Source organism: Rousettus aegyptiacus, unplaced genomic scaffold (genome assembly GCF_014176215.1).
Source record: "Rousettus aegyptiacus isolate mRouAeg1 unplaced genomic scaffold, mRouAeg1.p scaffold_m13_p_2, whole genome shotgun sequence".
In the NCBI taxonomy this organism is placed as follows: Eukaryota; Metazoa; Chordata; class Mammalia; order Chiroptera; family Pteropodidae; genus Rousettus; species Rousettus aegyptiacus.
This window is the reverse complement of record NW_023416295.1, coordinates 57,765,471-57,784,694: the sequence shown is the minus strand read 5'-3', so window position 1 is coordinate 57,784,694 and position 19,224 is coordinate 57,765,471. Positions and strand designations below refer to the sequence as shown.

At 36.8% G+C, this 19,224-nt stretch overlaps 1 protein-coding gene across 13 annotated transcripts in view; it reads right to left on the bottom strand.

Annotated features, from left to right (window-relative positions):
- The window catches only part of CCDC148 (coiled-coil domain containing 148), a 195,135-nt gene that overhangs the window by 93,391 nt on the left and 82,520 nt on the right, over positions 1-19,224 (bottom strand). For all 13 annotated transcript variants that reach the window (XM_036236126.1, XM_036236128.1, XM_036236129.1 and 10 more), the window contains 2 exons: positions 14,062-14,200; positions 11,709-11,915 (listed from right to left, as the gene is read on the bottom strand). In XM_036236126.1, the coding sequence (XP_036092019.1) occupies positions 11,709-11,915; positions 14,062-14,200 (346 nt within the window). The remainder of the gene's footprint in view (positions 1-11,708; positions 11,916-14,061; positions 14,201-19,224) is intronic.

The window sequence follows — 19,224 nt, the reverse complement described above, 5'->3', positions numbered from 1 at the left end:
TCACAAAGCAGGTGCAGGTAGAAGAGGAACAGAGAGAAGGACGAGTAGATGGCACCAATGGGACCGAGAGAAGCTAGGGAAAATAGTTATCACTTATCCAAATCTTTTTTTTTTCTCTCTGCTGCAGTTTTCCCTTAGAAATAACAGACTCCGCCCTCCAAGAGAACTTAAAGGGTCCTGTTTTGACCTCAGAGATAATAGGCCATAAAGATCCTTTGTAAAAATGCCTGAAGCAGAGGTAGAGTCTTAGGGAGGCAGATACTCCACAATCCCTTCTTGGTAACTCACAGCCATAGAGTCTGCTAGTTGTCCCTCTTATTTATTCATAGAAATGACTTCTTAAATTGCGCTGGAAATCAACCACCTAAAATAGCCTATACTGTTCAGCTTGCAGTCAAGGTAAGAGTAAGTGCTGGTTCATGGGAGGTTAAATGGGACCAGAGTGTGCAATTTTTGAAAAATAAACCTGAAGAGCAGTGGTGTGGTTTTCTCCTTCCTTTCTTCCTGCTGATTGGGGAAGTTTCTCTTTCCCAGTTCCCTGTAGTTCTGTCTTTGCGAGAAAATTGTCATATAGTATGTAGCCTTTTGTGTCTGGCATTTTTCATTTAGTATAATACATTTGAGATTTGTCTATGTTGTTGCATCTATCGGTAGTTCATTACATTTTATTGCTAAGTAATATTCCACTGCATGTAAATATCATAGTTTGTTCATCCCTTCTTCGGTTGAGGGTATTTGGGTTGCTTCCAGTTTTGGCAATTACAAATAAAGGTGCTATACATGTTCCTTTATAAGTTTTTGTGTAAACACACGTTTTTATTCTAAATGAGTAAGCATCTAGGAGTAAAATTGCTGGGTCATGTGGCAAGCGTATGTTTAATAACATAAGGAATTGCAAAAATGTTTCACAAAGTGACTGTATCATTTTGTGTTCTCACTGGCAGTGTATGAGCGTTCCGGTTGTTCCACATCTTTGTTAATATTTGGCATGGCCAGATTTTTCATTTCAGACTTTCTAAAAAGTATATACTGATAGCCCATTGTGGTTTTAATCTGTATTTTTCTAATGACTGATGATATCGAGTATCTTTTCATGTCTTATTTGCCATACATCTTCTTTTGTGAAGTGACTGTTCAAATAGTTTGTTCTTTTTAAAATCGGTTTGCTTGTTTACTTATTATTAAGTTTGATAATTCTTTATAAATTCTGATTCAAAGCCTTCATCAGATATGTGATTTGCAAATATTTTCTCCTAATAAGAGACCTGTCTTTTTATTGTCTTCACAATGTCTTTCAATGAGCAGAAGTTCTTAAATTTTAGAAAGTCCAGTTTGTCAATTTTTTTCTTTTAGAAATAGTGCATTTGGTGTTATATTTTAAAATCTCTGTCCAACCTGAGGTTATGAAGATTTTTCTCCTATGTTGTCCTTCCCTATGTTGTCTCGTTTTCAGTTTTACATTTAGGTCAATGATCTAGTTTGAGTTCCTTTTTGTATAGGGCACAGGGTATGTATCGAGGTTCATTTATTTGGGCATCTAGATATTCACTGGGTCTCATACCATTTGTATGTAAAATTACCCTTTATCCTTTGAATTGCATTTGTATCTGTGTGGAAAATCAACTGACCATAGATATATGGATCTATTTCTGGATTCTCTATTCTGTTAAAGAAAAACACTTAATTTTTTTTTTTTTTTTTTTTTTTTTTTTTTTTTTTTTAGTAAATATGTCTTTATTTTTAATAGGAATTTAAAACAACACTGGCTTTCCAACTCCAAACTGTGGCTTCCTCTTTTAAATGATGCAATCATTGAGATTATGGTTGCCTGAAGTTATATTGCATAAAGTCACTATAAAATACAAACATATAACCCAATATATATCACGTATCCTCATTTGCAGAACATCTTCTAAGATGATGTTATTTGTCACTGAAATATAAGGCTCTTATTATAAAGAACATTAAAAGGCACAGTCTCTTTTAGACTTTCTAAAATAGACCCCAATGCAGACCAATATGCTTTTGAAAACTAATACATTTTAAGAGTGGGGTTACTTTCAGTATTTTACTTGGAACTAATACATAGATTTATCAAGTCCCCAAGCCCTGCGGAATTTCAATTAGCTACCTGCCAAGAGCCACAGATAGCATAATATAGTTATATAGAGGAAATACCATCTGCCTCTGTGACCAAAAACCACTCTAGTATCTATGCTTATGGATCCTCAGAGCTCTCTTGATTCTGCCAATATTATATCCATGGTTAACCACAGAGAACTTCTCTGTGAATGTCCCCAACTGCAGAGGCTTTAGAGAAGCCAGTAATGCAGAGGATTCATCGATAACACTGATTATGCTGATGGTGCATGGCATAGTTAACTACAGCAAGACATTCTTGAACAAATGCTGTAAATTGGCAGAAACTGCTAAATCCTTGCCAGTTCCTGTGGTAAATTAAACATTCAAGTTTTTCCAATTATGTTGTGTTTTTTTTTTTTTTCTGATCAAAGAGGAATATGATATGAGGCATATAATTAATGTCCAAGAAGAAACTTGTTATATTTCTCATTACCAAGAAAAAAAAAACCTGAGATAATAGCAGAAATGTAAATGTAAATAGAATTAAATGACAACCATGGACATTAATACATTGCTATCATGTGGGGAAAGCATCCTTTCCCCTGTATCTAGTCACTCAGGCCATATGACAGGTGGGTAAGCTTTTTGTAGTCACTTCTCCCTTTACAGTGGTCTTATACTGGGTCCTCTATGCTCATAGGATCAATTCCAGCTTAAACCAGGTTAAGCAATGAGTCATCCCTGGTTCTGACTCCTGCTCATCTAACCTACAGTCAGCAAGTAGGCACATTCAAGTAGCATGACAAGACCCAGGTATCATCTGTGTCAGAGTTACCAGCTACACAAAGCAGAATCCACCCTAGTTAGTTTAAGAAGAAAAGTGTTAATTATGGGATTTTAGAACGTTCACCAAGTCTTTGGAAAGGTCAGAGAAATAAGCTCTAGACTAAGCTTCCAGAACCATATACCGCATACCACAGAGCTGGCCCAGTAAAGTTGCGCTGCCTCTGGCACAATCAGGAAATTGCTGCCATCACCTCTGATCCCAGGGTATGCTGCTTTCGCTCGTGAACACACCAGCAAAATGGATCTCTATGCCATATCTTTTTCTTCACATAACTCCATTTATTTTCACTTTCTGTTTCAGTAGTTTGATAATCTGTGCCTTGGTATTGTCTTCTTTGTACTCATACATCTTGGGCTTTGCTGAGCTTCTTGAAAATATAGATTGATGTTGTTCATCAAATTTGGTAAGTTCTTGGATGTCATTAACTCAATATTGCTTTTATCTCATTCTCTCTCACTTCTTTATGTGACTTCAATTACATATATATTCAACCTTTTTACTATGTTGTATGTCTCTCGTGTGCTCTTAACTCTATTCTGCTTTTCATTTTTTAATTTTAATTTTCTATATGCTTCGGTTTGAGTATTGCCTATTGGCCTGTCCTCACATTCACTAATCCTCTCTATATCTTGTTTATTCTTAAAGTTCATCCAATGAGTTCTTAATTTTGGGTATTATGTTTTGCATTTCTAGAATGTTCATTTGTTTATTTTTTTATATTCTAATTCTCTACTAAAATATGGCATATTTTCATCCATTTTGTCCATCTTTTCTTCCATTTTATTAAACATACTAATCATAATTATTTTGAAGTGCTTGCCTTTTTCTCTAAACAGTGTTGAGTCATTAGTTTGGAAGCCAATTAAACTGCCAGAAAAATCTCCTGGATCTTGTTGATGCTTTATTCTTACTTTTTTAGGGTAGGTCTGTTTCAGTTTTGTCCATAATCTCTGAGTGCAGTTCATCCCCCTAAGGCATAACTCCGGAGTGTCAACTGAATGTGTATAGTGTTGTTCCTCAAGATTTCTCCACTTTAGCTGGGCTAGAACTCCAATACTTATACCTTACAAAAATGTGTGACCTCTGAAATCTCTATTAAGTCCTCAACCTCTAGTACTTGTTCTCTGCTGGCCTGTTGATGTCTCACTCTGTGCATTCTGAGCTTACAAGTTGCAAAGGACACATGATGTATATTATATGCATTTTGGAGGCTCTTTATCTGCTTTTTCTACATCTCTGGTACCTTATTCCCCTAAATCTCATCCCAAACTCCAGTCTCTGCTTCCTTTACCTATCCAGAGTATAATTTTTTGCTTGGGCTATACTTCTTTCCACCTTATATTGAATAATGACTTCAGGAAGAAACCCAGAGTAAACATAGGGCTCACTATCAAAGCTTTTATTTCAAGGATATTATCCATGCACTGGTTGTCCAAGGCCTGCAAACGGTTTTTTTTTTTAATGTTTTGTCCACTTTTTATAGTTTCTTATTGTGATATTAGGTGTTCATGACCACTTGAATTGGAACTTGAAAAACTCTCTATTTTGAATTAAAGTACAATTCACCATCTGATTTGTGAAACCTCAGTCTAAGCCTGTTCTCTAACAAGAAATCTGAAATCTGTGGAGAAGGGATATTATGGAAGAAGCTGATGCTATGAGAAACTATAGAAATGTGGAAAGGGCGTTCGATGACATTGATTCAAAAAAGTACCTTCTACCCCATCACTATCTGTTTTCCCTAATTACCATGACTTCTTAATTAAGACACACAATTAGCTATAGATGAGGATAAGGAACACAAAAGCAAGATGAACTGGAGAAAAAAAAGTAAGCGCCTGGTAACTTTGTTCATGCCTGAAAAATACCTGTTTTATAGGTTATCAGGTTTTATTTTTAAAACCACATTTGACATCTCAGCACATTCAATGTTGATAATTAAGACTTATACTTTACTTCTTAATGACTTTGCACATTTACATACTTGTTTCTACAGAAAGCTTTCTTATAAATCAGGTAAAAAGAAGGTAGTGAAAAATAGTACTATAACAAGAGGTATTGTGGAAAAGAGGGAGAAATGTCTAAGACGTAGTATATACTTTACTTCAACAAAAGTTACTGAGCACCTACTATGTTCCAAGCAGTAAAATATATGTTACATTGGGGAGAGCATGAAACGTGGGGGAGTTAGACAGGGTGTATGTTATACCGAAATGAATAAGATGGGGTTTCTGCCTACAGTTATATAGGGAATATAGATATTTTAGTGTGCCATAATCACTAGCAAGTCAGTTTATGCATTAGGAGTTAGAACCAAGAGTAGATTCGATACAGCCAAGAACTCAAGAAAGTCTTCCTATAGCAGACATTCGAGATGAATCTTGAAGATGAGTGCGACTTAGCCAGACAAAGAAAGGTAGGAGAACTTTTCAGGCAAAGCCAACAGTAGCAGAAGCAAAGGCACAAAGTCAGGAAACAAAATGTTGTACAGTGCATTGGCAGAAGGAAAGGAAGAGTAGATTACAAGGAGTTTGGTATTTCTAAATTGTAAGCATGAGGTAGAGTGTGTCAAGAAAAGAGGCTGGAAAGGGAGCTGGAAGTCCATGCTGTTGAGGACCTGGAAAGCCAGGCCAGGAAGTCTGGCCATTATTATAAGCAAAGGGGTGTCACTGAGTTGTCATCAAGGGATGGCATAACTTGAATTGATTTTTAGAAAAACCATTCTGCCTGCAGCTTAAGGAAGAGATTTCAGAAGGCCAGAATGTGAAGTATTTCCATGGGAGGGCTGCTGTAATCGTTCGGGAATCACAGCCAGGGCCCGGTGATAGAAGGGAAGGAATACACACTTCAGAGATAAAATTTTCCAAAGTTGGTAAATGGCTTTGACACTGAGGGAGAAGAAGAATCCAAGTTTCAGGACAGAAGTGCAAATCTACTAAGGGAAAACAAAGATTTCTATTTTGGACACTGAGTCTGAGGTATCTGCAGATGTATAAGTTGACACAACCAGTACGTAGCTGTATAAATGAGGTTTGAGAGAGAGCTGTTTAAAGATGGGAAAAAGAGTTGAGAGTGATTAGCGTATAAAGTTAAGTAAAATCACAAGGAGGGTTTGGCAGCCAATGACGTAGAGAGGGAAGAGCAAAGAGGAAGGACAGAAACCTGCAGGCTACCAGGATTCTAGGAGTGGGCAATGACAAATACACAGGTGGATTAAGAATCACTTTAAGATATGGTGGAGTGAATAATTCTTTAGAAGCTGAAGGAGTGAAGAATGTCAAAGAGTGACTGGTCAAAAGTGAAAAACGAAGCTGAGAGGTCCACTAGATCAAGATAGAAGACTAAACGAGGTAATATAGAGGCCATTGGTGACCTTGGGAAAGAAGATTTTGGTAGGGTGAAGCAGTCAGAATTCCTGGAGAAAATGATATAGATTAATTTTTTAAAAGGTTCCTTTCAAGCAAAAGACAAGAGATTAGGAACTGCCCAGGGGATAGAGGATTTTATTTAGATAAGAAAGGCTTAACTGTTTTTATGAGCTAAGAGAAATAATCTACAGAGTAAGAGAGGGAAAAAATAAGGAAAGGGGATAGTCAAGAGAACCAAGTTTCCGAAGTGGTCAGATTGGCCAAAGTCCTAAACATTAGAGGGAAGAACTGGACATTAACATGTCGGAGGCATCACATCCTGCATCGGGAGGAAAGCAGGGGACCAGCAGGAGACAGAAAGACAGCACGGGGGAGGCAGGAGTTAGGATTTGATTTCATGCCTCCGTGACATCATCCTATTGATAAAGTAGAAGGTGAGTTATCTCCTGAGAGTTAGGTGGGGAAGGTGGATGGCATTAGGTGACGGTCTTATAAGGACTGGACCCCTTTGAAACAGTCATAAGAAGGATGGGGCGATTTGGTGAACAAAGGGCCGGACTAAGGCCTCTTACATGGCATTGAGAGTCCAGATGAAGCTGAATTTTCCTAAATGCTCCTGGCCACCCCGTATGAACACAGAGAATGTCATTTGTATGACAGATCTGGAAATGAGGTTCCTCAGCCATGCCACAGACAAACAACAGTGCTAAGGAATCAACGGCACAGCTAGCAGAGTGGTCTAGGCTAGATGCTGGGGAGGAGCTGGTAGTCCAGGAAAACTTAGGGGATCAAAGAGCAGGTTTCGTGAGAGCAGTGTGAGTGCTCCACTTCCCCACTTTCCTCTCACCTCTCTGGTGAGAGGCCTAAAAGCTTCTCCTTGCTACAGTAACTGCAATGGATAGAAAACCAAAATAAAACAAAGAGAGAAAAAGAGAAAGAGAAAACTCATTTTTTCCAAATTCCTTTGACACTGTTCTTAAAAAATACAAATCATCTAGATCATCCCCCAAAAGCCCCTTTAAATGCTAAGACTGAGAGCAAAATTATGGTTAAATCTTTAATTAATGTTTATATTATAGCTAGCATGTTAGTTTTAGAAAGGTCAGATTTATGATACAATGAAATAATATTTTTCACATTCTGTGGGTCTACTTTATAGTACTTTGGGGCGCACAGTATAATAAATATCTTCTATTATTCTGTAAGATTCTTGTATGCAAAGCTGTGTAGGGCTGAGATAATATTGAATTTCAAGTCAAATGAGTTGGCGTGAACCTTAGGTAAGTCACTTCATCTTTTGGGACTTCAGCTTTCAGACTTGTAAAATGAAAGTGAGAGATAAATCTCCAAGCTTCCTTTCAGGTTAAAAAAAAAATCATGAGCATAATTTAATATTTTAAATTACTACAGAATTGATAGGGTTACCCCTTTTCTGTTATGATATATTTTTGGTCCCAGTTATAATTTCTTCAGCTTCAGTCCTTATCAGAAATACAAACTCCAATGATAACACCATCTCTAAGAGAAAATAGAACCCTTTTTGCCACAGTTTACTTTATATTCTAAGTACTCCATTCTCTGACCACATTAAGCACTTGGGGGCTTCGTTTCCAAAAGTTCAGAGATATTTTTTCATCATTTTGTGACCGTGAATCACTGAGGAGACGACGTATTGTAATGCCTCCAGGAACCAAGCCCCTGATTTCAGTGCATAGACACTCTGAAGCAACCGTTGCATGTCTTAACTTAGATAATATCAGAAAATACTTACTAAGTGCCTACTAAAAGGCTGAGATGTAGGGGGCACTCTGTAGAGTATGTGTGATATGCTGAACAGCAAAGTATGTGGGAAATCACCAAAACACAGCATTATTTTTGTCCCCCATTCAGATGTTTCTCTTGTCACTAGATGAAAACTAAGCACCGCTCATGCTCACTCTTGAATTACAGAGGGTCCCACAGTCACTTTAAGTCACAAAATGCTGTCCCGAATCAAAATTAAATGGTCCAGTTCCAAAATTAATGGATTCTTCCCTTTTTATTCAGATGATGACATTTCCTTTCATTCCCTAGATGCTTAGACCATCAGAGGCAACAGATGGGAGGGAAAAGGGAAGGAGAGGTAAAGAAGAGGACAGCAGAGTTTTCATTACACCGGTGACTGATGCTGTCCCCAGTAAACCTGACAGGTGGTTAACGCTGACTCTTGCCCTCCTGCCAGTTTTGTTGCCATGATTATTAGCTGAGCTGTTCACAGAAAAATTCCCCTGCTGTGGGTCATACACATTTTATTCTGACTAGCTACTTCTCTTCCACCTATCAGGTTTCCATTATCATTGTTCCTTCCCTCTGTTGTGGTGTCCCCTCAGCTCTGGCAGGAGCCCTGTTAGACAAAAACATCTCAGGCAGGATGCCTTTAAAAATGAACCCATGCCACTAGCCAATGATTTCATGACTAGGGCATATAAGAGATCGATAGATAACATTTCATTAAGACCTTCCAGTGTCTTATACTTAGGATGTAGAAAGCTGAAAATAATTTTGCTCCCACATTAATCACAAGAAAAACTGAGTAGCCAACATCAAAACATTTCTTGAAAACATCAGAGAGCAGAGGTCACAGGGAAATAATGCAGCCTGAGATTTAAAGAAAAATAGATGGCTTCAAAAAAGATAGACAAAGTGAGAACTGGCTTACCTGAGGCAGAGCACCTGGGAAAGAACAGGCCACCTCAGAAGTTGATAAGAAGACTGACTGTAGCTATAAGTCTGTAAATAGTTAAATTTTAACAATTTGCTGCCGTGGCCAAGTGCGAGAGTATAGAACCCATGGAAGCTACAGATACAAGGAGAATTTATACCCTTTCACAGGCTTTTCCCCACAAACTACACAGAATGCTCATATAAAGATTAGGGTCAGAGTAAGGGTGAAGAGGAAGCCTCCTGTGGCAGTGTAGGTCTGTGAGGGAGGCAAAAACATTGCTGGGGATGGGGAGAGATGAACAGCAGCAAAACCACCAGGGCACAAGCACAGGCCCATTACAGCTAGGAGCGAAGGACAACGCTGACATCCAAGGGGCATGAAGGATTTCTGAAGAGCGATGGAAGAGTTCCATATCTTGACTGTGGTGGTAGTGACATGTCATGTCAAAACTCACAGAATTATACACTGAAAAGGGTGATTTTACTGTAGGTAACATAACTCGGAGACTTTAAAAAAATTTTTAAACCCATAATTTCATTAAAATTAGGAAGTTTTGTTCATCAAAAGACACCATTAGGAGAGTGAAGAGAACTCACAGATTGGGAGAAAATAAAAGGAAGTAGAACTTGCATACAGAATATATAGAGAACATATATACTAATGAATAAAAAAAAGACAGACAACCCAATAGAAAAATGTGCAAAAAACTTGCGTGGACATTTCACAAAAGATAATATCCAAATAGCTCATATGCACACGAAAATCTGCTCAATATCTTTATTCTACATGTGAATAGAAATTCTAATGAGGTACCAACACACACCCTCCAGATCAGCTAAGTTAGCTTGGCAGTATCAATGACGGTGACAATGCGAGCAACTGAAACTGGTTGCAAATTTCTATAAGAACATTGGAAAACTATTTGGCAGTACTTACTAAAGCTAAACATGTCTGAGTCTTATGATTCAGCAGTTCTGCTCCCAAGTATTTATCCAATAGAAATGAGCACACATGTCCACCAGAAGACAAACATAGAATGTATATAGAACCATTACCATAACAGCAAAAAACCTAGAAACAATACTCATTTGCATGAACAGGAGAACATGTAAATGCAATGTGGTATATGTGTATAATGAAATATTACCCAGCAATAAAGAAAAACAAATGATTGCAACATGCAACAAGGATGACACTCGCGGGTCTGATGAGCCAAGTAGTACAAGGAACTATACACTGTAGGATTTGATTTATATTAAATTCATGAATAAACAAAACTAATTTGTGGTAATGAATTCAGAATAGTGGTTATGAGTTCAGATAGTAAACTGAGAAGAGGCATGAGGGAGCCTTCTGAGCTGCAGGAAATGTTCTGTATCTTGATCTCAGTGATAGTTCCATGGGGTAATATATATTTGTAAAACTGTCAGTAGCATACTTAGGTTCTGTACACTTTACTGCATGTATGTTCATCTCAATGTAATACAATGGAAAGAAAATATCACATACAACATAGCTACAGGGCTAATGATAATACACGCAAAATGAAAATAAGCAGATTAGAAGTGTATAAGACTTGTCATGGCTCTGACCCCTGCGTGTTTCTTATCAGCTGCAGAAGGGGAAGAAATGTATATTAGCTCTGTAGCCCATTGTAGATCAGACCTGATGCAGCTTCTATTCCATTTAAGTTCCAAAGTTATGCAATTTCAAAAGAAATATCTTTTTTGTTTAAGAAATGCAGAGCAAGCATTTTTCTTCTAATCTTGTAAAAAAGAAGTATTAGTTTTTATGTGCTATTAATTGCTACAATATAATATCCACTACGTTATTCTTTTCTATCAAGAGAATAAAATTTCTTGTTGTGCCATCATTGTCCTACCACATCATTAACCAACAAACCAAGATTCATGCACTTTACTGTATGCATGCTATACCTCGATACAGTTTGGTTTTTAGTGGCTCTGCCAACACTCCCAGGGAGGCCCAACCCATACGGGGCCTTCAGGACTCATGCACTGTGACCAGTCTGGGGAATGCAGTTATTCCCAATGCAGCTGCCACTCTTATTTTCAGTTCTGAACCTGAGACAGCTCCTCTGTATTTCCCTGTGAATATCGGACAACAGTCCTCAAGCCTCCAACTACGGGGTTACCCACAAAATTCTCCAAGCCATCCTGTAGGTCCCTCATTGGGTCTGCAAAGGAAGAAATTCCATCTCCTTCCCTTTTCACTTTGTCAAGGACTCACACATAGTCCATCAAACTCTCCCAACAGAGCTCTTCACAGATCCTCTCTCCTCCTCATAACTTGACTTTTTTTTTTTTTTTTTAACATCTTTAATGTGGAGGACAGGGCCAAGAGCATTTGAACCAGAATCAGACATTTAGGTTACAATTACGCTCTGCATTTTCATCAGCACCTCATACTGGCGTGCAGCACTGATGGTTGGTGTTGGGTATCTCTCAATCAAGACTTCAATATTAACCTTCTGTTATAATAACTTCAGGTCGAACCACAGGAAATTGTTGATTGTTGAGCATTTTGACCTAAAAGATTTGCAATTTCATATGGTTCAAACTAACAATTTTATTCAAAATAGGCTTTTTAGAGAAACTGAACTTTAGGTTGGGTTTGAACAAAAGGGAAGAGTGGATTCTCAAATGACTATCCAGGCAAATACTGAAACACCTGCAAAGCATCTGACCTTGGCTTTCAGATCGGCACACAATTCCTGTTGCTTTTTCCTGTCCTTAGCCAACGTGCTCTCCATTTCATGAGTTGCGCAGGCCTCAGCGAGTGTCAGCACAGCCTTCTGTATAAAATCTCTCCTATTCTTATTCCAATTTGCTATCAAGATCCTTCTCTGCTTCCTAGCAAAGTGATATTGGTCACAATATTTCTCATGTTCAACCTGAAAAGTTAACAGATGGTTATTATTAGACTTATTATGAAAATGAGTCTATGCTTTATGTCATTGTTACAAAAATGAATAACAAATAATTCCAAAAAATGGAGGACAAATATCTTAATAGTAAATGCAGCAACCAGGACCAGCTATTGGTCCCAGAGTTCTGAGCCTGTGGCTGACTGGGGACTGAGGACCAGTCATTTAACATTCAAAAGTCCTTAGTTTCCTTGTGTAAGATGGAATCAGACCAGATGGCCCTAAAACAACTTCCACTTCTACGTGACAATGAATTTATGAGCAGAAAGCATTATTTCCCACATATTTAATTTCAAAAATACTCCATCTTTAAATCAGTTTTGGTATTTTAACAATGAGTTCAAGTACTTCAGTTAGACACATGCTAATAAACATAAAAAACAATTGTTAAAAGTGATCCTGAAAACTCAGTTTGCCCTTGATTGTTGAAACATTCAGATGTTAGAATGTATAAACTTGAAGTAATTATAGCAATGATATTAGCCCTTCCTGTCACACACTCCTGAGGGACATGACACTCTCATATTGGTGCCAGAGGTTCCTGTTGGCAGTGAATCTCAAACAGAGGAGATCTCAGTCTTGAGGAGCAGAACAGGAATGGAGATACTGTGAGTATTTGGAAAATTCGACGTAGATGATTCTGAAATGCTCATTATATAAAGGCGTGTCTCCTGAACTTGAGAGTCGCTGATCTAAATAATTCTTTATTTGCCAGTATTTGATACATTATTTAACCCTTAGGTAGTATAAGATAAGGAGCTAGCAAGGGGGATTAGGTTAGTCCTAACCCAAAGATAATTTAGGTATGGTAAATGAGGTACATGATGAAACAGGCTATGGCTTCCCTTAAACCAAACATCAGCTACTAAAATCTGTTCTGTTAACTTCTTAGCTTTATTCTCAAAAGCCAAAAAAAATACTTTAAATCTGTCAAACCTTAAGAAGGAAGCATACACCATGAAGAACTGCATACTAATCAACCCAGTGTAAGAAATGTAAAAATCTTTATTATGTAAATAGTAGGCAAATACAAAAGTCTACAAAGTTAGAAATGACAGCTCATTACCGAAGCAACTAGATTCAAGAGGGAATAAAAAGAAAGATCTAATTTAATAAATTAAGATTTTAAAAACTCCAGAGAGAATGATTTATTATATCATATGTTTTTATATAACAGGTATCCGCTATAAAATAAAGGTCAGAATTAAAACAAATAATTATTAGGTGGTGGTGGGGGAGAAAGGATAGGAGAGGATGGTCATACTAGCTATGTGGTCTTTGCTTCAGTTTCTTCATCTGAAAATAAATATAACAATACATTTTCCCTTGTCTACTATTATGTGTGTTACAGGAGTTTACATATGACTGACATAAGGTAAATTCTATACCCATGTTAGTATTGTTGCAACTTAATTTAAAACAATTACAAAAATGCATATTATGTGATAATATTTTATAACATGGCCCATTGAAAAGTTAAGACTCTGTATTTTTGTTTACATATATGTTTTAAGGTGAGCTATTATGAAATTAATCAGCGACATGGTAACTTCTATTTTCTTGTTTTGTCAACTTAAGAATGAAACAGTAACTTTCTAAGCCCTTCTCAGGGAAATTTCACTCATGGCTGAGTTCTGAATTTGAAGCATTTGTGCTTCAGACCCATCTGGAGGGATCAAGAGGAGTTGTGGAGGGGATGGTATAGGTAAGCACCAGCCCCCAAGGCAAGTGTTGGCTTCCCTATGACTAAAAGGACTGAGGTCTGGCAACTGTGAGGACAAAGGAGTAGGCATCCACTTTCAGGCAACACCCAAGTTGGGTGAGCAAATATACAGACACCTGGAGGTCAAACACTAGCAGAGCAACCTGGGGAGCCACAGTGGAATCTCAGGGGCAAGTAAGCATTGGAGTAAATGTTGCCAGAGAGGTCTTCCAACATGCCACGGACCATACAGACTTGAAAAATGTCAGCCTTTCAACCTATAACCCTATTATTTTCTAGAGTATAGGAAAAAATAATTTTTAGAATTCCATTTAAAATATATATTTTTGCTTAATAATTATTGACCACTAAAACACTTTAACTTCCCAATATAAAAGGTCTACTACTCACCAAATCATGCCTAGATTTGTGAGGAAAATATCTTTGTAACATGTCTAGATACAGAGTCCTTCTGCCACACAGATCTCCAGGATACTGATCCAAAACAGCCTGGTAAACCCAGTGGTCTTCTTCACTTAACTGGAAGTTTCTGGAATCAACAAAAATGTCACACCATGTTTTTAACAATCATGGAGTTTGAGGAACCTCAAACTGTTCGAGCTGTTAGCAAATGATAATGATTACATAAAATGAGATTTTTTTAAAAATACATTATCCAAATGAAATACCTGCTATATAAAAGTTTCTAAATTCTAATATAGTTGGTTCTTTCAATCTTTTATTTGGTCTCACCATGAGTTCCAGGCATAATTTTAAAAAATTTGGCAATCAGACATAATATTTTTTAAATATTTATTCTACCTTGCCTATATTATTTTAAAGATTGTGAGCAAGAAATACAATTTTAAAATATTGGGAAATAAATTATTAAACATACAGATTAAAAAGGAATTTTTCTTATTTGACAAAAGTTCTTATTTCTAGACTGGAGGAAAATACGAATGTAGACAGTTAAATGAAACATTACACAAAGGAAACTAAGGCGTGAGGAAGGAATTTCATTTAAGGTTTGATTTAAAAACAAGTCTAAAATTATCTTTTACTTCTCAACTTCTTGCTTTGTGGGGGTAAGACTAAATATTGGTAGTGAAAAGATAACCAATGACATTAAATTTCAGATCACAGAAGAAATTATTTGTAAATAGGATCCCTTCAAGTCACCTTACCAATTACAGGTCCACTGTGCTCGAAAATGCCCTTTCGCTTCAGAAAATTCTTAGGCACTGACCTGGTTTGTGTTCTATGTAAAGTACAGTTGATCCTTGAACATCATGGAATGGGTGGGCTCTGACCTTGACTCAGTTGAAAATCCGTGTATAACTTAACTTTATAGTCATCCTTTCACATGGGAAGATTCACCCAACCCAGAATTCAAAACAGTATTTTTGATCTGGAGGTTAGAAATGTGAAAATACTGTTTTGGCATGCGGCTGGTTGAATCCAGATGCAAAACCCACAGATTCAAAGGGCTGACTGTATTTACTGAAAGAAAATCCTCATATAAGTGGACCTATGCAGCTCAAATCTGTGTTGTTTCAAGGGTCAATTGTATTAGCAAAGCCTTATGCAGAGCAAAAAGGCTGCAATATCAGCTTGAACTCTAAAATGAATTAATGTCTCTTTATTATTCTGAGTTTATTTGCATATTATTATTCCTGTTTAATAAATTAGAATAATCAAATACAGATGCAATCAGAGGGAATATTATTAGCAACAAATATTTCCTTGATCCAAGATGATTTGCTATTATTTCTACTATATCAGTGGTCTTCTACTTTAAAGTTAACTGTGCAATTCAAAGGATTTGTTTATAATATGTCTTCCATGCCCTTGAAAAATACTTGACAATTTAAAACAATAAAAACCTACTTAAGTCAGTGATAGTAAAGGGAATTTCACTGTCTTTATGTAACTTTATCTAGTTCCTGTAAAGCATTTCATTATTCTGGTAAGCAGAAAGAAAGAAAAAAATTCTTTTTCAAAGATAATCTTCCCTATCAGTTCCATAATGAGAAGAAAAAGTGTTGGATGTGTTCCACCAGGAAGCAGCACATTCTATAGTTTCTCAACATGACATAATCAAATAAAGAGAAAGAATTTGAGATGAGTTCATTCATTGACCACCTTGAATGTTTTGTTCTGACTGAGTCAGTTAGGCATGGTATAGAGAGTCAAAGCCTTTTGCAAATAAAGCATTTCAAATAGGGGTATTAAGCTTGGAAAAAGGCTTGTCTGACTGTACTTGGCATTTAAAACACCCTCAAGACTTCAAGGACAATATCTCAGGCCCTCTCTCAAGGAACTCATTTTCATTTATGATTACATAAATGCATTTTAATAGCAGTTTGCCACATAAATTCTCTATTACTACATTACAAGCAATAGCAACAACAAAATAATCTTAAAGTCCATGTTCCCATTAATGTTCTTAAACTGTTTCTATAATCAAAGTGACTTGAACATGTTTTGAATTTCCACCTTTCTGATTACAAGTGTGTGTGTGTGTGTGTGCGCGCGCGTGTGCTCATGTGTGTGCGTGTGCGTGTGTGTGTGTGTGTGTGTGTTGGGGTGTATGTGTGCTGGGGAAGAAGTGACAGACTCTAAATCCAGTAAGTTTTCTGTTCTTGTAAATTGTCATTCAATTATGTAATAGATAATGTTGATGCCATGACAGACCACCTTTATTAGCTAGAATTCCTATCACCAAGATTCTGATAATTCTCAGATACACCTTCCTTCTCTAGAGAATTGACCTGAGCCAATTGGGAGCTGCCTCACACAGGGAGGCTACTCGCCCACCTGCTTTCAAGTGACCATAACAACAAATGACTGACTGACAATGGGAAACAAAAAACCATCCCAATTGCCTCAAGATGGGACCAACTCTGTGGTTCTAGTCATGCTCTAGAGTTTCACCATGAGAACAAACTGCAGCTTGTTCCCACTGAGATCTTCCTGCAGACATTTCCCCTCCTCTATCCTGCTTACTTTACCTTACTTCTCCTGAGAGCACTGACCAACAAATCACCTGTTCTTTAAATCCCTGTCTTAGCTTTGCATCTACCAAACCTGACCTAAGATGATCAACAAGCAATCTTATGTATAATTTTTAAAAATAGATGGTAGATGGATAGGTACTTCTAAGCTAATTGCTTTGATGATCTCTCATACTGAACGATGGTGCAAGGTTTTTTCAAAGAGAAAGCGCAAATAGCAAACATTTACAAAAATGTTTTTCAGAGAAAAGCACACATTAAGCAGTGTACGTTGCTATAAATAAATATAGCAGCAGGAGCTTTATTGGCACTCAGTGCATTTTTATACATTGCGTGAATGTATTAATTATGTCCCATTTTAATGACATTAAAATAACTTAAACATATAAAATGATAATATAATATTAAAACCAAACATTCCAAACAAAATATGTCATGAACAATGATCACATCCACCTTGCTCTTTATTAATTTTAGAAACCTCTCATCTCAATAGTTTTTATCAAATTACCACAATTATACAAATTGCAAGTCATTTTTATAGTATACATGGAATAAAAATGAAAAACATCTTAAAAGAAATATAGAAATACTCAAAATATAATTACTTTTGGAGAATTTATATCAGTTCTCACAGCCACAGGCTTGAATCTTAAAGCAAATATTCACATCAGCAATACTAATGGCACAGTCATACATCTCCATTAGGATGCTATTTGTGAGGCAGAAAACTCCCACCTCTATGTATACTGAGTCTTCTGGTATAAATCTGAGGAATATTCAAACATAATAGCCTCTTCACAATAACAAAGCAGTCATCTCCTACTTAGCTTCTAAATTAAAATCAAATTAAAATAAAGTTTTAAAATAAAATGTGCGTTTCTAAATTCAAATCTGGATGTTTATTTGTCCTAATCAAACCCTCACCTGTCGATTTACCAAAAAATCTACATAAAATAGCTTAGCTTTATAAAACAACTAGGTTAACTTTTACCTTCTGAAGTTCTTGTTTAATTTAACTGTTTTGCTGGTGATTTTGATGACGGAATGAGCTAATTCACACAGGTATTGAAAAATAATCGGATCACTTATCTACTTTCTAAATTTGAAAAAAAAAACTATAATTTTTTTAAAAATTTAAAGAATATTTTAAAATTATTCTAAACTTTTGAAATCTTTAAAATATCTTCAGACAAAAGAACTTTGGCAGGTCTCTGTAATTCCTATTCTTTTTGTCCATCCAAATTTCTAATTTAAATTATTTTGTAATATTCATCTTTAAAATAGCACACTAAGATTTTACAGTTTCCAGGTTAATTGGGCACTTCTTACACTTCAGGGAATTTTAGCCTGCAGAAGTATGGTATATTTACCATGCAATTCCCACCCACCATACCTGGCTCCAAAATATTGAATTCCACTGATATAATTTCAACAGAATGTGAGACAAAATAGATAATTCAATAAAGAAGGACAATAGGGTTGTGAGAATTCAACCAGATCAAGGCTGATTGTCTCCCTATTTATACCTGTTTGAATTATCCCAAAAATCCAAAACTGAATCACGATAACTTAGCTACTGGTTTTCTTTGTAGCCATGTTTAAACCACTTCCCTGAGGTCTGGTTCCAAGACATCAAAACACATTTGGGAGGGAGGGGCAGACGATGGTGGCAAACAAGATACGTAAGGGTAACGGGTACATTAATGACAAAAACAAGTCTATGAAACTAAACACGGTGTTTACAAACTGGCTGAAAGTTGTTTTACATTATCTCAGAGTAAAGAGAGCTTTCCAAAAAAAATGATTATTACTGTCTCCTGAAAGCCAGCTGATGCAATTTTCAGTATCTGGCAACTGCCTTGAGATTTGAAAATGACCATAGTGAATCTAGCCCAAAGAAAAACTCTTATCTTTTCAGGTGTAACATTGTCAGGGGACATCTAGTGCTCCTCCACTAAGAAGCATGATTGCAGTGAGCCACTGGTGGATTAATGAGAGTAAAAAATAGCTCTGACACTATCTGCTTGTTTGGCTGTGCTAGGTCTGACCCTGTAGAAAATATAACTTGACTTCACTTTCAACATTGTCTTTCCAAATCCAACCCGTTCAAACACCAAATCTAATCAGCCTGGTTCCTGAAACTGTTTTTCTACAATCCACCACTCTACCACCCCAGGACCAATATCCAAATACAAATCTATCTTGGATTTTCAGCCTGGCCTCAGATGCATTTCTGACACAGAAAATCTGCTCTTGGGCTTTGTTGGGGTATGTACATTACCTTCCCATGGGATCCATTCCCATTTAGCATTGTTTTACTTCAGGTTTCTGAGCTCTGCCCTGTCTGGCTACACAGATGGGAGTTGAAAGGCAGAATAAAGTGCGATCTCAACAGTATGGTCAAAATTTACTGAATTGAGGAATCAATGACAACAACAAAAGTGGCCCATAGGGTGAAACTAGAATTTATACCAGCATCAAAACCACATTGTTCTGAGGGGTGACAGGAAAGTGGAAATGTCAGCCTTCTAAAAGAGATGACTTCAGAATTTCT